This window comes from Triplophysa rosa, linkage group LG12, assembly GCF_024868665.1.
Source record: "Triplophysa rosa linkage group LG12, Trosa_1v2, whole genome shotgun sequence".
Lineage (NCBI taxonomy): Eukaryota > Metazoa > Chordata > Actinopteri > Cypriniformes > Nemacheilidae > Triplophysa > Triplophysa rosa.
This window is the reverse complement of record NC_079901.1, coordinates 22637333-22652364: the sequence shown is the minus strand read 5'-3', so window position 1 is coordinate 22652364 and position 15032 is coordinate 22637333. Positions and strand designations below refer to the sequence as shown.

The 15032-nt window shown below is 38.4% G+C and overlaps 1 protein-coding gene across 1 annotated transcript; it reads right to left on the bottom strand.

Moving 5' to 3' along the window:
- Positions 1-113: 113 nt before the first annotated feature.
- Positions 114-14607, bottom strand: ppp6r2b (protein phosphatase 6, regulatory subunit 2b). The gene is made up of 22 exons (XM_057347949.1): positions 14336-14607; positions 12008-12263; positions 11739-11925; positions 11530-11667; positions 11393-11458; positions 9554-9666; positions 9170-9283; positions 8950-9076; positions 7458-7610; positions 7160-7381; positions 6649-6713; positions 6455-6570; positions 6281-6366; positions 5930-6027; positions 4898-4949; positions 4596-4726; positions 4292-4446; positions 4043-4205; positions 3893-3966; positions 3356-3539; positions 3075-3176; positions 114-2981 (listed from the first exon to the last, which is right to left on the bottom strand). Exons 2-22 carry the CDS (start codon positions 12232-12234, stop codon positions 2951-2953), a joined length of 2604 nt encoding a protein of 867 aa, XP_057203932.1. The 5' UTR covers positions 12235-12263; positions 14336-14607; the 3' UTR covers positions 114-2950.
- Between the last annotated feature and the right edge of the window lie 425 nt (positions 14608-15032).

Genomic DNA, 15032 nt, shown 5'->3' with positions numbered 1-15032 from the left:
TGGTTACATTGTAACGCAAAATATCAGAAACGGATGGGGGTGAGAAAAGGTATACACTTTTTGCCAAACCACAGGCACACCAAAATGAAATGAAAAAGACTCCCAAGACAATCCCATCTGAAATATTTATTAGTTTGATATCTGATTTGAAAGCCTAACTTTTGACAACAGATAACAGGTACAGTATAACAAAGAAAACCCACCAGTATCAGTTTACATCGAAAAGGCATTTGACTAAATGACAACAGATGTGTGTTCCACATTCACACAACGAACAGATGCTCGAGGCAGTCACCAGATTATACTGTATGCATTTGTGTTTTTGGGTACTTGAATACATACAACAGCTGAACATGAAAACAAACAAACAACATATAAAGGATTTCACGTCTCCGTTTCTGATGCATTAAGCTATAAAATCTTGTTTGTGGTGCTTCGATTGGTTGATAAAACAATGTGGCAGGCCAGTTTTATATAAAACAATACATTTGTATAACCCTTTATTAAATAATAAAATAAAAGGAATAGTGGCTAAGTATTAGAAAACAGAAATTTTGCTTCTGTGTTAGGTTTCCCATAATGCCTTTCTCATCTCAAATGTTAATGCTTTCAATGCTTTGAACAAACTATCCGCTATTATTTAATTGTAAAATGATTTACCACGGCAGCAAACAGCACTAAACCTGTGTAACAGTACCTGGTCAAATAAACATGTTAGGAACACATTAACCACAAACACAGATAAATCGCATAGACGTGGTGCTTCAGAAAGACTTTTACTGTATGTGGAAGACAAGATCGATGGAATAATAAAGATCTCATTGCTATTTCACTAAGTGGCCGTTTGGATTACGTGCTGAATTAAAGCACAAGTATATGAAGGTACAGTAATGATAAGAGAATGAAACCCTGTTGTCCAAACCAGCGGGTTAAAGAAGAAATGTGGCGACTTTGGCAAAATAAACAATAAAAGGCTAAAATCTGTAACTTCTCTGGGTTAAAAATGCACAAAGTGTTTTGACTTCATACTTAAAGTATCATAAATTAACCTGCAGTTTTATGTTTTAAACAGAGATGGCGATGTAGAGGCAAAAGTCATGGATTACAGAAAAAAAATCGTAAAAAAAAAAGTCAAATACATTCAAGCACAAAGCCGATCAGTCTTTATTTCTCTTTCACCTGCTCTCATTCTCACACACAAACACACTTTTGCAATTTAAACAAAGTGCTTGTAAACTTAAAAATCCAAGTAGACCAAACACCAATTTTACCACCATCCTGTTGCATTTGGTATCAAAATCAAGTTTTTAAAAGTGCAAAAACAAAAAGATTCAGACTCTGTGTGTCTGTGTGCACATTGTCCCAAAGCTACATTAATAAAGAACAAATCAAAACAAAAAATGATTCGTACTATTATTGCTATCGCTCTAGATTCAACTGGACGAAGCGTTCTAGTGTTTCAAAAGTAGTTAGTAAAAATATAATATTAATTGCACATATATAGTAAAGAATACACATCAACATTACTAAGACCTGATTACTACAGGAGAATTATGACGGATATGTGCACACACACACGAACACGTGTTCTAATGTACACGCTGATGTGTCATTCTCTGATATTTCAAGGCACACACACATACACACCCGCTTCTTTAAAGTTCCGCCTTCTCCTGAGTTCATTCTGAAGATTCACATTAACTCAAATTGGCTTAACCAATAATGATGGTTCTGTCATCATTTACTCACTCCCATGCCATCCAAACACACGTGACTTTCCTCCGTGGAACACAAAACATTAACAGCTATTCATTGTTCATTGTTATTCATTCAGTAACACAAGTGATGTAATATAATCATTCTGAGAAATGTTAAAAGCAAATCTGATGCATACATGTAGATATTCAATAGTTTTAATGACTCAAAAGCTGCAGTAGAGAAAGGGGTATTGAAGAAGCTTCAGCTTTTAGGCTTGAAACATGACGGACAAGACTACTTTAATGGTGCTTTTTGGTCTGTAGAGATTGACAGTATTAACCGTCGTTACTTTTTTTGTACAATAAACATTTCGTCTCACATTTTACGTTCCAGAGAAGAAAGTTTCACAGGTTTGGAGCAATGGCGAATGGAGACAGAACTTTGAATTTCTCCCTTAAAGGGACAGTTCACCCAAAAATAAAAACTCTGTCTTTATTTACTCACTCTCAAGTTGTTTCAAATCTATATAAATTTCTTTGTTCCGATGAACGCAGAGAAAGATATTTTGAAGGATGCTTGTAACCAAACAGTTCTTGGCCACCATTGACTTCCATAGTGGGAAAAATTACAAAAGCGTTCTTCAAAGGTGAGAACATGTAGACAGAATTTTTTTTTGGTGAACTGTTCTTTTAATGTAAACGCAGCATACATCAAGCATAAAACGAAACAGATTTTTTTTTCTCAATTGATTTAGCTTGTATATGTGTATCTTTAAGGGGGGGGGAGGGGGCTGGTAACGTAAACACAGCTAACGTAAGTGCAAAGAAATCAGCACTGAAATTAGATCAGCACCAGAGCTACAACACACAAAAATACTGATCAGCTGCTCAAGACACACACGCACAGATTCAAAACCAAAAAAATATAACTTTTAACACCCGTAGATGTACATGTAGAGCATTTTTATGCATATGTCAATGTGCATCTTATTCTAGTCCCAAAACACCCAACAATACCACACACACTCACAGACTGAAGCCGGGCTGCTCTCACAGGGTTCAAAGGTCAACCGTGAAGATGTCTTCATTAGGGAAGACTGGAGTATAGATGTGGAGTACCAGCCAACAAAAACCTCGCCTAACTACATGGCAGACCAATGGAAACGGCAGATGCCAGAGGGAGGGGCTAAAAGTGGCCAAAACGAGTGTGGCAATGGTTGCCATGGGGATAGAGGTGAGCAGCAAGGGTGCTCTTACATTGGACCGTTACTGCTGGGGTCACCCCTGTAGAGCGATACAGAGAAATATTAAGAAACTATATTACATTGTACATTAATACATAATATTACATTCGAAGGAAAACAGTGTTGACATTACTTCTGCTTCATAGGCGACTGAGTACCAGCGATGGGCGTCGCCACGGTTGCTGTTGCTATGACATCTGTTGCCATGCCACCTGTTGCTTTATCAGTAGTGTCACTGAAACCATGGAAGAAACAAATACGGACAAACACAGAAAAGGCTTCAGTTAGCATCTGGGGTTTTCAGGTTTTTATTAGAACAGGTGATCATTCCCTATTCACTTCAGTTCATATCCAACAGACAAATGATAGTGTTTGGAGGCCTAGAATGTGTCTTGTGTATTATAGTATGTGTACCTGCTGAAGTCCACACTGGGTTTCACCGGCTCCTTGGTGTTGCCGGTGGCAACCGTGTCTGTACTGATTCTGGTCCTCTCCTCCTCTTCCTCACTGTCTGTACCACTGGAGCTGCTGTCTGATGCTACGAGAGGAGCCTTCCTCGCTCCACATACACTCCACACACATGCTGATGAGCCTTTTACTGCAACACACACAACACGTGGGCATTAACGTCAACCACCAATAATTATTACAATATAAATAAAAAATACAATAAAAATGATACTAGCCCCACAAAATAATGTCGTTAAATTATAAAAACATTAATATAAATTTGGTTAAATTTAGGTTATAGGATTACACGGTTATTAAAGTAATTTAATTCGCAACAATGAATTGTGATACACAAAGCAGACTATAATAAACATAAGAGGTAAATAAAGACGCAATCCATTACAAAAAACCTACAGACTGCACCTTTGAGTACTTGTTGTTCATTAGATCGAATTATTTACTAATTTAAGTAACGCACTGAATTCGAACCAAGTCACTTACCTTCATCATTCTGGCTCTGTTTGTTTGGATTTTGTGAGTCCACAGGTGAACTGCATCTGGGTCCGGCGTCTGAACTGCAAAACACATGATCTCAATTAGCATGACATCAACTTGATGCTAACACACTGTATAACATCAGTCCCGCCGCACCAGCAGAAGGGCTGGAAGTCACCGAACGTCGCCCATCCTTTGTCATTCGTCTCACTGAGCTGGTCTTTAGAGCTGCCCCACACACTGGATCCCGTATCCATGGCGATGCTCGCAAAATCCCGACAGTTGAAGTCATCTTCGAAGCTCGCGATCCATCCAGGACCTGCAGAGATGGAGAAACAGTTAGTTTTATAAAGAACTGTATTATACATCTAAATTCTATCTAGGTTTTGTTAACTGTGAGCATACTTTGAGGATCAATGCACTGGTTGTCCATGTCCCGATTCTTGGCGTTCTCTGGAGTTTGTTTCGATTCTGGAAACCACTCCAGATCTGGTGACCCCAAACGCCTCCGAGAGCCAGCATCCGCCTCGCTATTCTGAGTGCTGGTCACCTGTCCAAACCTACCAAAGACAAAGCACACGCATCGGTCGAAGAAACGGGCTAACATGAACTAAATAATGATTTCATGGCAATGTATAAATGGCAGAAGGTTTCTGTATGTATCCGAGTTAAAAATAAATGTAAAGTCATCATAGTGTGCGTTATGAACCTGCTTCGTGCTTTGACTTGTTTGCGTGCTGCATAGTTGATTTCTTTTTCCTCCCAAATATCTTCCTCCTCTTCCTCATCGAAATGGCGAATTTTCTCTTTTGTGCGGGTTTCAAAGATGGCAGAGCTCGCCTGAGAGAGATAAAGGGTTAAAAACACGATTAAGAACATTAAATGAGTGACACACAGAGGAAAGAAGATTTAAGACACAGAGAATCAAAGAGCAGATGAAATACTGACAGAAGGAGATTGTAAAGAGAATAAAAAACAAATCATTCCGAATGAGTGTGAATCAGTACTCACCCCCTCATCCACCAGGTTAAAGTTGATCTCTGTGATTCGATCGAACGTGGCGCTGAATAAATAATAGATATGAAAACATTTCACATGCCAATGCCATTCAGTTTAAACATGGCAACACTAATGAACATTATGCGACTCTATGTTTGTTTCTAGAGACCACCATTCTGTATAAGTAGTTTCATGTTGAAAAGTTCAATGTAAATGTAAAATCTAAATGTGAATGATAAATCTTTGAAAAGACTTTTTTTAAAATGAAAATTGTAATTTAAAATATAAATGAAATCTAAATCTTAGTCTAAATGTTAAATCTGAATGTGAACTCTAAAGGCCATTGCACATCGAGTCCGAAATTTGCGTCCGAAATTTCCAAATGTTAAAAAATAAATACGACCTCGCGTTGTGTCGATCACATTTACACACTGCCTCCGATGTGGGCGATATATCGTACGATTTAATGCTCTCAGGTTCTCAATGACGGTTAAATGCCGCTACATCCGAAAGCCAGAGGGCGCTCTTGCGCAGAAACTCCGAATATGGGAAACCGAATAAGAGCAATCAGTTCCAGGAAATGCCTGTGGTCATATTCTATCGCTGTTCTTCAAACCTTTTCAGCTATTTTCATGATAATAAAGTTGATTTATAGTAATGATGATAGACGAGTGTTGCTTTTTCAAATACACGTTATAAACGACTCAATCTCGTAGTGATTTTAGATCGAGCAGACGAGCAGTACTTCCTACTGATCAAACAGCCGTAGTTCACGGAAGAGCTGTGCATAAAACATCGAATCGATTTAGACATGTATAATTCGCGTAAATCGCGATATATATCGTCCAGCCTAGCAAGCGTTTTGACAATTCAGAGACACCGTACAAACGAGCGCCAAATACGAAAAAACGCGTACGAAATTTTCGGACTGTATGTGCAAAGACCTTAAAGGTACATTTTAAACCTAAATGTAAAATCGAAATGAAACCGTTAAATCTAAATGTAGCACACAATTGTATGCTACAAGGTTTGTGCAGGAATCACCTGATGCTGCCGTCATGCTCTCCAAATTCATCATCATTCAGTCCAAACTGATCGACAAAGTTTGCAGTCATCTGCTGAATCTGATAATCTGAGAAAACCTGTGATAATACAACAGAACACGCACGCACGCACGCACGCACGCACGCACGCACGCACGCACGCACGCACGCACACACACACACACACACACAATTAATATTAACATGAATCAAATTAAGAAATCATAATTGATTACATTCTTCTTTATCATAAAACACACACAGCTAAACTACTGTAAATAAGCTATTAAAAGAATATGTCGCCACTGTTGTTAAGGCCAACAATTCTGTTCATTTGTGTGTCAGATCTCACCAGGTCCGCTGTGTTCCTCTTGTTAGTTTCTGCTAGCGCATCATTCACAAAATGTTCCCAGCGTTCTTTATAGTTCTCTGGTAACTCTGTCACACATTAACAACCACGTTTTTATAAATCAGAGAATGTGTGTTGTTAGAAATGTATGAATAACATGTTATGTGCGTCATCTACCGTTTATTAGCTCTGTGATTTGGGTCTGTTCTGGCTCTTTGTCTGCATTGTGCACCACAGTGTTGGCAATCCTGGTCAGATGACCCATGTACCCTTTTCTCATGCCCCCAGCCTCCCTACAACACGCAAACACACATTCAAGTCTCACAAGTGTAAACATACAAACTCCTCAGAGAAATTCAAAGCGAACTTACTGTGTTTTGTCATTTTCCTCCCATGCATCTAAAATCCTCTGAACCAGCCGGCAGTCCTTTATCAGCTACACACACACAAATACAGACAATTGTACATCAATAAAGCATCTGCACACTGTTTTTGATCACTATTACGCGTACTAATATGCATTTACAGTAAATCTGAATTAAGGCTGTCAAACGATTAATCGCGATTTATCGCATCCAGACTAAAAGGTTGTGTACACATAATATATGTCTGTGTACTGTGCCTATTTATTTTGTATTTATAAACACATACACGTATACATATTTTGAAAATAATCACATGTATTTATTTATATTTACCAATAATACAATTAATCATATTCTTAAGTATATCCATGTAAGTGTATGTTTTTATAAATACAAAATTATTATGCACAGTACACAATATATTATGTAAACACAAACTTTTATTCTGGATGCGATTAATTGTTTGGCAACCCTTATCTGAATGCATTAGTCGGCATCATCTTGGGGTACTACATACATGTTTTATCAGGTCTGAGTGTGCGAACATATCACATCCGTCAGAGGTGCCGGTGTGTGTCTCAATCGGGTCCGAGCGTGTGCTTTCCAGCTGATCTTGATGAGTCTGATCCGGACTATTCTGTAGTTTTCCGTTTGGTGTGGTCTGGTTAAGGATGGCTGAGACACAGTGCTCCACTTGGACATGTAAGAAGTTATTCCAGGAGAATTTAAAAAACAGGTCCTGCAGAGAGAAAGACAGATTAGAGCAGGAAATATTGTTTATGACGTTATTCAGTGGTTTTGAAAGAGACGGTCACCAGCAGCAGGTTGATCATGTTCAGACGGCAGAGCTCTTGGTGGATTCTGGGAGCTCTTGTGTACAGCAGAGCAGCCATCAGTCTGACAGCATGCAGTCGAGCGTTCCCAAACGGCTCCTCTAAGACGCCCATTGTGGTCAAAATGACACATTTCTGTAAGGTACAGTCAAAAACGCATCAGCAGAAATGTACAGCAGGGCTGGCCTACTTAAATTGGAGATAATGTTGTCAAAACATTTGAAAACCCTAACAAGTAAACAATGGTATTAAAACACAAAAAGTAGGGAGGAACTTGATTTTATACAGTAGTGCCCACATGTGAAATCCCCCTAGGATAACTTACGCCTTCTCCTTTTATTCAAACGTAACATTAAAGGTGTATAAAAAAATTGTGCTCATGTTGTGGAGCTTGGAGAAGAATTTGCAAAAAATACATCAAACACATTGAAGCTTTTTGAGTCAAGAATCAGGAGAATGACTTCTGTCGTCAAATACAAAAGAGGACCAGAGTCGATGTCTGCTTTATTTCTTGTGAGCTTTTTGTTTATCTATGCATTCTGTTGCATATTAGAATAAAACCCATATTCCCACAGTTAGCCTTTTTGCCAAACAATTTTGTCAATTTTTTTACGTTTTGTGCACACTCATATTTTGATGTACAATTTATGTACTGTATATCCTGGATAATTTGGTATTGGATCTTTTGTGTATATTTTGTACATTACTAATACTTATAATTATTATACAACATGTTTGTATTTTTGCATTGGTTTTGTATTGTTTCGCAGCTCATTGAAACCAATTTTCTTACAGGGGATTAATAAAGTAGCTATTATTTATTTGATCGAACCTATGTGGCCATTAAAGCAACATTTGTGCAAATATCCTCTCTAGACATCACTGTTTGACCACGACTGTACTTCAGACACAGTGTTGGGTAAGTTACTCTGAAAAAGTAATTAATTACTAGTTACTAATTACATATTCGATAATGTAATTAGATTACTGTACAAGTTACTCTCTTCAAAAAGTATTTAATTACTAATGACTTTCTATATCTTACATCAACCTTGATGAGTTCAGTGATTCAAGGATAGACATGAAACGGCTCTTTTAATTCATTCAAATAAAACTACATAAAGTATTATTATTAATTACAAATGTGAGAATTATACATTAAAGCACGGATTTTAAAGTTAGACTTTGAATTTTGATGTCAATTCCTCTTCTACACACACACATATTACACAAAGTATTTAGTTTAATTACATCACAAGTAACTAATTAAATTACAGAAAAATAAGAGTAATCCCTTACTTTACTTTTTCAAGGGAAAAGTAATTAAATTACAGTAACTAATTACTTAGTAACTAGTTACACCCAACACTGTTCAGACATCGAGAGGATTGTAAAAAAGATTATGAAATTATTAGCTTTTTCAAGAATTGTGTGAACACCAGGACATTATGATAAACTGGAGAAACAGACCAACCTTGGGTGGGTTTAACAGTAAGTGGTGGAAGAGTTTTAGATGTGGTTGTATTCCCATTAATATGCTGTTGTTGACAGTGTAAGACGTCTCCAGTCCCTCAGAACACGGGTCGATCATCTGTTCGATCCTGTCACACACACAAATATTAGTTACAGTGAATGTCTGTGTGATGCATGCATCTGTGTGTGTGTGTGCGTGTGTGTGTGTGTGTGTTACTCACCCTGGTCTCCGAGTCTCCAATAATGTGAGTAACACTTGAGTTCCATAGACAATACAAGTTTCGCTCCTCTCTCCTCCAAACATGTTCTTCACAAGGGCCTCCACATTCTGCTGTCTGAAACACACACACACACGCACGCACGCACGCACGCACGCACACACACACGCACACACACACACACACACACACACAAACTGATGGCTTAAGTTTAGTCTTGCAGAAGCATACTTGATTTTTTGTCAGCCAGTTCTTGGCATTTCTGTGTGCAGCTCGTGGGCACACAGGACGAGTTTAAGATTCTGAGCTTCAGTTGAGTCTCGACCGCTCACGGACTTACACTTAGTTTGTGTACATGTGTTCCTTTAGCACGTGAATCACACTTACAGCTCTAGCGCTGCGAGCAGAGGGTCAGGCACATTGGCCTCTTGCAGTGCGCTGGTCTGATCTCTGCTCAGACGGATGATGTCACACAGCGTCTGAGATGCGTTCGACTGCCTCTGTGAACACACAAACGCAATCATCTTCTTATTTCAGTCTGTTTATAATGACATTATCTGTTTACATACATTTGTGCATTTGGCAGACGCTTTTATCCAAAGCGCATAACAGCACATTCAAGCTATACAGTTTTTTAACAAAATGCTCTGTCAATTGTGCTACAGGAACACCTTCACATACATTTGTTAGGTGGAATCAATTCGCAGCATATTTAAGTATACACTAGGGCTGTCAGTCACAATATTAGATTTTCACTACACGATTATTGTGGACCATAACGATAGTATCACGATATCTGTTGAACTAACAAACGTACTATTGGTCAAATCTATCTTTTTTGGGCTTAAATTTGCGTTTTCTCTTTTTTTGGGGCCAATGAATTACAATCAAAACTGGAGTTTAGTAAGGCAGAGAGAGAGTTTGTATGTGGCTCTTAAATCAAAAGATAAAACAAGAACTTTTGTGATTAACTGAATTATTTACGATATTATCATATGTATAGAATTAACACTGGATCAATAATCATGTTTTTTTATATCATGGTTATTGTGTTTTTTTATTACCAGTATATTGTGACCCCTAGTATACACTATAGCAAACTCTAAAATTTACTATAGTAAATTTTTGTATTCTCTAGTACCTTATATTATAGTAATTACTATACTTTGTTAATGTGTACTACAATATTCTGTAGTATTAACTATGTTAAATTTAAGATTATAATTACATAATAATTATATAATTAAATATTGTAGTCTACTTTAATATTTTCTATGGTAAGGATCAAAACATTATAGCATCTAGGAATTTTACTAGTTTACTTTAGTGCATAATACTAAAGTACACCACAGTATCTTTTGATGTGGAAATGGTTTTGTTCCACATGGACAGTTTAAAAACAAAGCCCTTAAAGAAAACAATAATTTGTTGTATTTACTGATGTTTATTAGTGCCGATACCACTATTTACACATACAAAGCAAATCTCTAAGTCTTACACTAAGCCTTGTAACTTGTCCTGGACTATTTGTTACATATAAATTATGCATCTTGTATCAAGGGATGTTACGGACAGGCTTCTTAAAATTTTGCCTGGCGAAAATAAAATGGGTAAAAAAAAAATCGCAGACTTGCAATGAAGTCATATCTAGACACCAGAACATTATTGAGACCTGCATTTTGTTAACTTAGCCCTGTAAGGCCCGATTCACATTTCGCGTCTAAAACCGCGCGGAAAACGCGAGCTACACTGCGTTATCCTTTTTTTCCAAAGCGCCTGAACTTTGCGCTCTCTTGGCGTCTGTCGTCGCTAAGCAACCATGGGCCACGCTAGCCGTTGAGACGAGGAGGTATAAACAAAGGATATATGGATTCTATGCACTGAAAATTCCTTGCAATAACTCTGCTACTAGATTTAGTTATGCTGTGATCATCTGTGTCTCCATCTTCATTGAGCTTGTCTATATTGGCTGGTTGGTTCTTGTCACATGACCTGCGGTGCGTTTGCGGCTTTCTGAAAAGTTGAGATTTTTTCATCTCGATGCCCTATTTCCGCGATGCGAAATGTGAATCGGGCCTAAGAAACCACCAAGCAGCACCCTAGTAGCAACCACTCACGATACCATAGCAACTGCATTGCAACTCCCTAGCAACCATCCACAACAGTCTGAGTCCTGCAAGGACAAGCAGCGCTCATATTTTCTTGTGTAAAAATAAAGTTACTGACCTGATCGTCGGATTGAGGATGAATCAGTTCAGCGAGCCTCTGAATCAGCTTCTCTTCATTCAGCCACTGCAAACAGACGACGGGAATCAAAGCACACATCTTAACACACATATTAAGTGCTGCTAGTGTCTACTCACATTGAGCACCTCCAGTCTGACAGAGGCCGGCTCCACACTGTTAATGAGACGCAGCACCATATCCATCATAGCTGATGTGTCCATGTGTTTCAACAACTGTCCAATAAAATCCTCCTTCTTCTTTAAGAAACCGATCACCTGATGAAAACAAACGACGTTGAATTACTGCCGAATCTGAAACGCTTTCAAATAAACAAATGCACACACACCTGCTCTGCTTTGCGGGAGATGAGCGTGCCGACGGTCTTACTGAAGAAAGAGGCCAGTAGGGGGTTTATGGGCGGAGTCTGCTCTATGAAATTATAGAGCGTGTCGAGCAAAGATTGGTCTCCGCCCACTTTATCATTGATGAGGGACACGTCGCACGTCAACAACTCACATGCTACGTTAGCGTATCTGTGAGACAAAAAACACAAGTATGCTTCATTTACAGACTATTCACACTTTCACTACCGTTGTAGACGTTTTTTACACTCACTTATAGCGCAGTTTCTCCTCCCGGTCAGTAGGGGGCTCGTGTGTAATGAGATTGAGGAGCTCAAGAATGCTGCTGTCCTGGGTGAGGAAGAGGAGCAGGCGTTGATTCTGGGACTTACACTCCTGCAGCACATCTTCTTCATCCAGAAGCTCCTGCAGGGTCAAGTCCTCCTTCTCCAAAAGCTTCTCGACCTGAGAGGAATTGTGCAGGTTGAACTTCCAGAACATGACTGCAGTCTACAGAGGAAACAGAGTGCCTGAGAGGGAGAGAGAGAGAGGCTGTGTAGTTACTCAAGCATTTAATAATAACGATAAAGCACATTGACGTTTTAAAGGGTGTGCTGGCTACTGAATGAGTCTGTAATAAAGAAGAAGAGAAAACTGACATGCAGGACAGCAGGTGATCAAACGCAGGGCTGGTTGTAAAGAAATATTAAAGAAATTATACTTGCTGGATTTGACCTCTGCAAGGTACAAGGCATTGTGCAAAAACCATAAATGTTCTACCTATTGTCTTAAAGGGATAGTTTGCCCAAAAATGAAAATTCTGTCATCATTTACTCACCCTCAGATAGAAAGAATGTCAGTAACCGTCCCCTATTGACTGTCCCATAGTTTTTGGGTGCATTCATTTTTAGCCAAGATCTTGTATTGATGATGGGAAAGTGCAAAGTCTTCTCCAGCACATCCCCAAGATTCTCAATGGGGTTAAGGTGTGGACTCTGTGGTGGCCAATCCATGTGTGAAAATGATGTCTCATGCTCCCTGAACCACTCTTTCACAATTTGAGCCTGATGAATCCTGGCATTGTCATTTTGGAATATGCCCATGCCATCAGGGAAGAAAGAACCCATTGATGGAATAACCTGGTCGTTCAGTATATTCAGGTAGTCAGCTGACCTCATTCTTTGGGCACATAACGTTGCTGAACCTAGACCTCCAATCCAATGGGAGGCTCTTACCTATTTGCCTATTAGTTAAATCCAGGTGGTGACTTTTTTTGGACGGGCAGTGTATTTTCCCTACTGTGGCAGTAAATGGGGGATGAGATCTGTTTGGTTCCTGACATTCTTCCAAATATCTTCCTTTGTGTTTAACAGAACAGAAGACAATTATACAGGTTTGGAACAACCTGGGGGTGAGTAAATGATGACAGAATTTTCCGTTTTGGGTGAGCTATCACTTTAAAGTCTGCCAACAAATCACTTAAAACTATATTCTGCATTTTTAACCTGTTATCACGCACTTAAAGGACATTGGCATTCTTTGTATACCTTAGTTCAATGTTACTGTTAGTTTTAATGTCTAGGATTGTACAACCCTTGGCAAACTATACATCAATAGAAAAAATGACTCGTCCCAATTCGCCAACTATACTATGCACTAATAGTATGTACTGTTTTTGTTATGAAAAAGCATATACATTTTAGTGTGTAGCAAAACAATATGCATGCACTGGGACATAGTAACAGAATTTTCATTTTCATTGATAAAAATATGCATTTATAGCTTCTATAAAAGCAAATGCATTATAATGCTGGTGTCTAAATCTATACTGTTTATTTTAGTACATTATTCATACTGTAAACATCAGTCTGCAGATACTGTAAAATATGAACTGATAGTGCTGCAGATATCAACATATGCCTGAATTAATATAATCAAAATCATACAGTCCACACAAACATCACGGCCACGCCTGTGTAACAGGGCTACAAAATGACATAACTGTACAAATCATCTCATTCCCATGTTATATTTCCATAAAATACACAATTTATCCTAAGGAGGAGAAATAAAAAAAACGTTTTTGAACATCAATGTCATGGGCAGAACCAGAAGCCTCGATAAATGTCACTGTCAGTGATACACCAATCAGAAGGCAGAGGCGAGACGTGAACCACCAATCACAAGGCTGGAAATTTACACGCACGTTTACTGGATACAAAGCGTTGATAAATGCATCCACTATAAAAAGCCTGGGAAATTATAATATCAAGCTTATTTGCGTTAACAAAGGTAAACACAGTCCAGGATCAACGAAGCATGTCAAAACAGTATAACACTTCACGTTTTTTTCTGAACAAATACAAAGGAAGAATAAAATATGAGCATGCATTTCAAGGTGAAAGTCGTTTCTCTTTAACAGAGGCATGAGGTCGGTGTTTATTCACTGCTCACATGACGCACGTGAGTCCATAGGCAGGTCATACTGTACATACATACATACATAATATAACGCTACGTGTGTTCATCATCAGATGAAATAAACGCGCATAAACTGTGATCGTTAACAATATAGCGAACAAATTAATCGGTGTCAACTTACCAATAACACTTTTGGATGTCAGACAAACAGCAATGTGTGATCAGACCTGCCCTGAGGTGTCAGAAGGGAGATCTGATACTTGATTTGCGATGCATCCTTCCACATCCATAGATTTCAATGCTCTCTCTCCTCCAGCAGTCCTGTTCAGCACTGTTCCCCTCAGTTCTTTAAAGTGGGAGCAGAAAAGATTAGGACATTATTTCTCAAGTCAAAATGGCCGACTGTGAGACGCGGACGCGCAGGCTGTGTAACGTGAACGCGCCCGGTTTGTCTTGTGTGTTTGTGAAAATAATCGTGTTGTTGAATCGGGAATAAGTTGGATAACAGTTAGATGTCAAGACGAACGTCGGCTAGATCGACCTGCCACATAAAAATACTGTAGTACACTTAAGTATTTACTATAGTAAACTACATCCTATACAATAATGCTTTTGAACCTTAGTAAGTGTACTACATTATTCACTACAGTTTATCAATTCACTATAGTTAATACTACAGAATACTGCAGTATACATAAACAAAGTGTAGTATACTCCATGCGTACTTTATTTTTCGTACGAATAAATAATTAACTAATAAATAAAGTGAGGCAAAACATTTGAATTTGTCACACAAATTGTTTAAAAAAGGATGTATTTTATGATACCATATTAAAAAAACAACAATACAAAACGTGTTATGTGTTTGTCAAAGTGGC